Source organism: Rhododendron vialii, chromosome 3a (assembly GCF_030253575.1).
Source record: "Rhododendron vialii isolate Sample 1 chromosome 3a, ASM3025357v1".
NCBI classification, from domain to species: Eukaryota; Viridiplantae; Streptophyta; class Magnoliopsida; order Ericales; family Ericaceae; genus Rhododendron; species Rhododendron vialii.
Genome location: NC_080559.1, coordinates 17,374,413 through 17,380,995, shown reverse-complemented (window position 1 = coordinate 17,380,995; position 6,583 = coordinate 17,374,413). Strand labels below are relative to the sequence as shown.

Sequence of the window (6,583 nt, the reverse complement as noted above, 5' to 3'; positions counted from 1 at the left end):
AAAAGCAACCAAACATCAAGCAATTTAATTTCTCAAGCAAGCAGAGTATCACACAAAAATCCAAGACTCAAAACTCTCACAATTCACAGTTCAAAAAAAAAAAAACTCACAATTCGCGGATCAAAAAAAGAAAAAAGAAACTCTCACAATTACAGTGTAACACCAACCCAAATCTATTTCCATTTACCAAAAAATGAACTTTACATTCCCTTGACACCGTGAAATGCCAAAATGTGCACACAAAACATACACACGACAACTATCACTGCAACTATGACACAAGTCCAAGAACCGAGACCACACATCTTGACTAAAAACTCTCAGCGCACGCCAACTTTGCTGCTAGCTCATCAAACAAAATCTCTCTATTTCGCCAACTATAAAATTGATATCTTCTCCCAACTCAAACCACCTGATTTCTGTTCCAAGTGACTTTTCTGATAATTCCTTGCCAACTTCCTTTCTCCACCCGACCAAAAACATCCACAGCTCTTCCTCGATCACCTCACGTGAAAGATTTAACTTTTTCCTCCAATCTTTTTCCCACGTGAGCACGTCCATACATGGTTGAAGAATTTCCTTCAACCCCAAGTTTACACAGTCGAATAAAGTCTCCTTTCTGAAATGTCCCAAGATGTTTGATAGTTATATTTCTTCTCTAGAATCTCAAACACTGAAAGGTTGACAGGGAAACCAGGAGAGTACCACCACTCAAAGCCAATGCGTGTATCACCTCCATGAAAGCCTGACTTGTCTGAAAGATCAACTACGTAAGAGAAATCCCTGCTCTCTTCAGCTGTGAACAGTCCCATTAGTTCTCGACTTTCTTTAGAAAAATCAACGAATCCATCCCCACTTTCCTCGTCATTTGATAAAGCCATTCCATGACCTTGTGAATTCGTTTCTTCTGACTCTGATTTCAAAAGTTGAAGTTGCACTCGCAAATCTGCAGAAGTCATAAACATTAGATGTCTAAAATCAATAGAAAGTGAACCAAACATGGAGAGGAGAAAGTATTGTTTTCTAAATTCACATACCCTGGAGGTTAGCACCAGCAACCTGAAAGGTGTCGGAGTCCGATGAAATTTCTTTACTAAAGGGTGGTTCCAGAACTGAATTGGGACTGGGAGAATATCCTTCCCATAAGTTCATTGAAAATTCTCCCACAAGTGCGCGGCACCTAGAAGAAATCAACGCTTCGTCATAGGATTTGATCGACATTTCCTGCCGTTCAGTTACAGAGTTAAAAAATCTATCTCAGCGCATAATGCGACACAACTCAAGAAATGAAAAATGGTGACAACTTTTTTTAAAGCACAGAAAGTATCACCAATACTACCACCACCTACAGTAGAGCAGCAGCACAATATGGAGAGTGAAAGAAAAGATTCCGGAAATCAAAAAAAGTTCGGTGAAATGATTGAAAATGATGAAATTTAAGCCAGCATTAAACTGAATAGTAAGGGTTTTTTTCGGTAAAGGTACCTTTAGCATTAAAAAGCCCAAACACAACAAGTACAAATAATAATTATTACTGATCGAAGATCTTTAGCCGAGAAACATGTCAAATACGGAGCCCAATATGGATTCATCATGAACGTCGACACGCAATCCCATTATAATAGGTCTCCAAAGCATTCAATTGTTTTACCACTAACCAGCAAATCAAACAAAACCAAACCGGCAAATACAAGTACATAAAAACCCTTTCAGTGGTTTTATGTTACAGGCGTAATTCGCAGCTAAACTCCATCAATAGAGAAGGTGTGACTGTTGGATATTGTTAGATATAGTTGATTTTGATTATGATTTATGACAAAATTGATTTCTTACAAGCTTTGTTAAAATGTTTTATTAAAAACTCATTTTGAAAAACAAGAAAATGCTTTGTTGTAATCCTCAATTAAACTGATGTCTTGATATGAGTTTTGGCTAATTGCCTTCGTGCAAAGAGGCTCTTTAATGGGCATTAATTAAACTGTTTTTGTAATCTAAACTTTCAACCCTTAATTGATCAAGTTTTACTCAAGTTATTTTTCGGCCCATGATAAAATCTTTATAATATTAGTTCTTGTCCCAGAGATACCTAAAGATGTCAGAACCAAAAATGGTCCAAGCCCAATTTGCTGTTATTGAAAGAGGACATCCGGTCTTTAAAGTAGCTGACCTGTTCTTGTAAGTGGTCGACCAGTTGGTCCTAAGGTAATCCGATGTGAAGCTTTCCACCATTGTTGACCTTTGAAGCTTTGCAATTAAGGCATACTAACGTTACAAATCATATCTGTGGCAGATTTACACTCAACGTTCTATTGCTATATGAAGATCAAAGTTGGAGCAGAAGAGATTTTCATTTCAACAGAAATATTTCCAACGGTTCAATTCCTTGGGTATAAAAAGGGAAGAGGTTCAACAGTTTAAGTACACCAAGCAATATTAGAATTTAGAGCAATACACAGTAATACAACAATTCAGAAATCCTTCTCCTCATTCCTCTCTCTCAGAAATCAAATTGTATTATTTTCTTTGTGAGAGTTTTTTTGAGGTCTTTTTATTCTCAGTGTAAGAAATCAGTGAATAAGAAAATTTTATTTTGTTCTGTGAAAAAGAAAATTTTCCTCTGTAAATTTTTTGTACGGGCTACAGAACTGGGTTTTGTTCTGTGAGTGATTTTAGAGTTTGGAAGAAAAACTCTAGCGGTTCGGCTAACTCCTTAGGGTAGTTTTTTTTTTTTTTTGGGTACATAACTCCTCGGGATAGTTAGCGGTACGGTTGTAAGGTTTAATCAGCACCAGAGGCTGGTTGGTTGCATGATTAGCAAAACAACGACTCCATAGGCTAGTGTACTAGGTTGAGCAGTGGACAAAGCTCGTACCGAACGACTATACATCTCTATGTGCTATCTTTATCCCTTAACTCTTTTATTTTTTGTCTATTGATAGTTAATTATTTAGTTGCTTAATTATTTAATTTTATTTAGTCAATCAATTTTTAATTTGGGTATTTTAATTAGTAACCCAATCCACCCCTCTTGGGTTGCCTTTTGGGTAACAGTGACAATACTCAAACAGGTAAAGTAAACCGAAATGCTGATTATAGCTTGAAAGAAAGGAGTACATCCCAACTTATTGAGACCAAGATCACCAGAACATAGAACTACACATAACAACTAGCAATTCCACAACTTACCAAGTAAAAAACTAGCAATTCCACAATGTGATTAAATGAACAGTCCCCACTGGCTTTCCAACACAAACATGTTTTTGATACCCAAAAAAACAATACCATACAATGGCAATATCACAAACTGCACGTTATTAATCCATATACCTATGTCTGGAGTTTCGTTCAACGTGATTGATCAACAAGTTTTCGATAGTATACCCAAATTTTATTTTTAACATGATGCTTAATCATGCGACTGTCATTAAAATAAAATCTAACTACATTTAATATCCTAAACCTAGAAAGCGTAACTAAGTCATAACTAACCCCCAGTCTAGCATGGCATAAAACTACATCGCACTACATGAACACACACAAAGAAAAAAGCTAAAGAAATCATAACGATAGGGTGAGGTAACATATAGAATACATGGTACATACTCACGGACATAGAAGAAACTTGTAGTTTTAATTAACTACCTTGTATGCTGATGACATCTCGTCTTGGTAGGTAAACCTTGACAATAAAAATTACGTGACTAATGCATGCCTAACCCTTCCTGGACATGTAAGAGATCCCAACTTTTCCCAGTTTTTTCTTATCAAAACAATGTGCTGGGTAAGTGTAATATCCGACACAAAGCCTATGAAACTCCTTTTAGGAAACACCTGTGCCGCATACTACTTTTAAGGCGAGTCCATTGTGTGTTCCATAATTGTCATATTTATCCCCTTTTCCATTTCATCGAGCACATCAAACCTGATTATAGAAACCACTGAGAAGACAAAATACCAAGAGTATTTTAGCAGTAAAAATTACACATAAAGCAGGAGACAACGTGAAAACTAATGGGGACCCGGGGGGTGGGGTTGGTTAGGATGTGGGGGAAGGACCCTAAACCTTTTGTAGGTGGTGAGTGAACTCACACAGTTACCTGCACCTATCAACCAAATTACAAGAAGACATGAAGAACTATAGATGCTTTCGGCTAGTTAAAAAGATACAAAAAAGATCAAATATACCAAAAAAATGTTGAGCCAAACGAAAAATTAACCAATTGCAATGAATTTTACACAAGGAATTATATGCCAGCAAAACAATAGTCTAGAACACAAAAGATCCTTGGAAGAGAAGGCAAACCTGTCCAACCAAAGCATCCAAGACATGAGAAGAATTTTCTTCTTCCACAGACAAGATGCAGGCCCCTTGTTGTAGCTGCAGCTTCTCAGGGTTCCAGATGACAGTTCCACATTTTTGGTTTCAGAAAATGCCACCATTTGTGAGTCCAGAGTCTCCAGACTCAAGGATGAAACACTGCTGACTGGTGAGTTGCGAAATGTTGTATTCTCATGAGAATTTCTAAACAGATCATTCTCGCCGGGACTGTTTTTCAGCTCATCTGGATTTCTTGTTCTAGTAATAGGACTAACAACAGTGATACAGGCAGCAGGAAGAGATTCTGATCTAGTGAATCTTTCCACACACTCCTTCTAGCCATCCCACTGCTTATACCTAATGGACTGGCCAAATCTCCACCTGCATCATTCTGACTCAATTGATTGTTCATGGCACTAACATCAATCTTGTTGTTTAGATTTTCGGGCCTGGTTCCTTCAAATGGTGTAACAAGCATTTGACCTAGGGTGGTGCCCTTAACAGCCTCTCCAACTTCTTGACAACTTTTGTTCATTTTCCACCTTTCCAAGATTTGCTTCTTGGCTTGTTTGGCAAAATATGACCTACTCAATGGAGGATATTGGCTTGACATGGGTATTTCCAATCAAAGAGGCTTTGGCAAGAAGGCATGGCTACCTCAGATTCATTTGTGGAGGTCTCATTACCTTTAATTGTTGTTCTTGAATCTGTTAACAAATCACTGCAAGTGTTGTGCCCAGGAAGTTCTGCGTCGCCAACCAAATTTCTCCCTTCTCCCACTCGGTAATGTAAATCTACATGTCTAGGTTTAAAAGATTCCACATGCTTTTTATCAGGCGGCAGAGAACCTTCCCCATCAATAGGTGAAACTGAAGGCATTTCAGCATTTTGTGTCTTTCCAAGTTTTGGTTTAAGAACAACAATCTCTAAAGGGGAATGACGTTTGTCATCCTTTACAATCCTTGAAGGGGAAAGACCTGCCTTATCCTTCAACTCCAACCGAGATTTTAACAACGGGCATGTATAATAAATACCAAGGTCTTCGCAAGTATCTGAATAAAAATCATTCTCAAGTTTTTGAAGTGATCTCAAGACATTACGTAGTGAAGTTGTCCTTAAAGATTTTCTGGATATTTCACTCTTTCTACTATAAGGATCATTTGAAGACTTCAAGACTGTTACATGACCAGATTGTAGTTCATGGAGATTATTGGTAAACAAAGAATTTGGTTTCTGGTATTTTTCAATAGAAGATTGCTGTCAGAATCTAGCTCTTCTAGTAAATGACTGGATACTACGGAATAACCGGAATTTCTCATCCATCGAAAGATGTTCTGCATCTGTGGAATTATTCCTTACAAATGACTCGTTCACTTCAGTCGTGCTTGGATTTGCATTCCTCCCTTGAATTGACTGGTTTCGTTGTCTATCAACTGTTTGCATCTGTGGCATTTCGAACACCGTGAATACTTGCCCTCGTTCATAATTCCCTTTAAATGAACGGCATTCATGATACAGTCGCCTATCTAACAAACTGATGGAAGCACTTTCCCAGAGATAATTGTCAGATAACACTCGACGAGGCTTGCCGACAGGCTGCTTGGCAGGTGATTCATCGAAACCCATTAATCTTGCTACAACACTTGGTGTGCGTGGTTTGGATTCCATCTCTTTTTGAAACTTCTTTACCTAATTTCGAAGGACACCCAGCGGAACCCTAACTCTCTGCAGAAGACGTGGAAATGCATTCATTACGAAATCATAAACAATACATATAGTTGTAAAATCATGCTGCCTTGTCACTATATCTAGTATTACATAGTGAGGCATAAAAACTTCACAGTTACTAATTAACAAGCCTAATTTAAAAAAAGCAAAAACAAAAGCCATTTGCAATTTTGCATGCTTGCCAAATCTGTATCCTCCTAACATCACGGCGCTCTTGTCTCCCTGAAATGCACGTAAGAAACTGAGAAACATGACAGGCGAGATGATGATAACTACACACATCTCAGATAATTTAAAGTGAATGCTAGCCCAGAAAAATGTTGACTTTTGTGGCTCCAACCCACGCTTGCATTTACTCAGCAGACAAGGAGCCTCCCAAATCCACTTCTGATATCCTCCAGTATCCTTCAGCCTCCTTTGGAGTAAATGAAGGCAGACTTCCGTGGCAAATGAACAGGGTCTCATCTGGCTATAAATGGAGACCTTTGGTTCAGAGTTTTGTATCAGAAATCAGAGAGAAGAGAGTGATACACGAGT

The 6,583-nt window shown here is 38.1% G+C and overlaps 1 protein-coding gene across 1 annotated transcript; it reads right to left on the bottom strand.

The window, feature by feature from the left end:
• Nucleotides 1-6,212, bottom strand: LOC131318770 (uncharacterized). Its single transcript, XM_058348737.1, is given in 5 exon segments — nucleotides 1-611; nucleotides 614-946; nucleotides 1,038-1,224; nucleotides 3,643-3,922; nucleotides 4,304-6,212. Coding segments are annotated over 4 exon segments (807 nt in total). The 5' UTR covers nucleotides 3,661-3,922; nucleotides 4,304-6,212; the 3' UTR covers nucleotides 1-342.
• Between the last annotated feature and the right edge of the window lie 371 nt (nucleotides 6,213-6,583).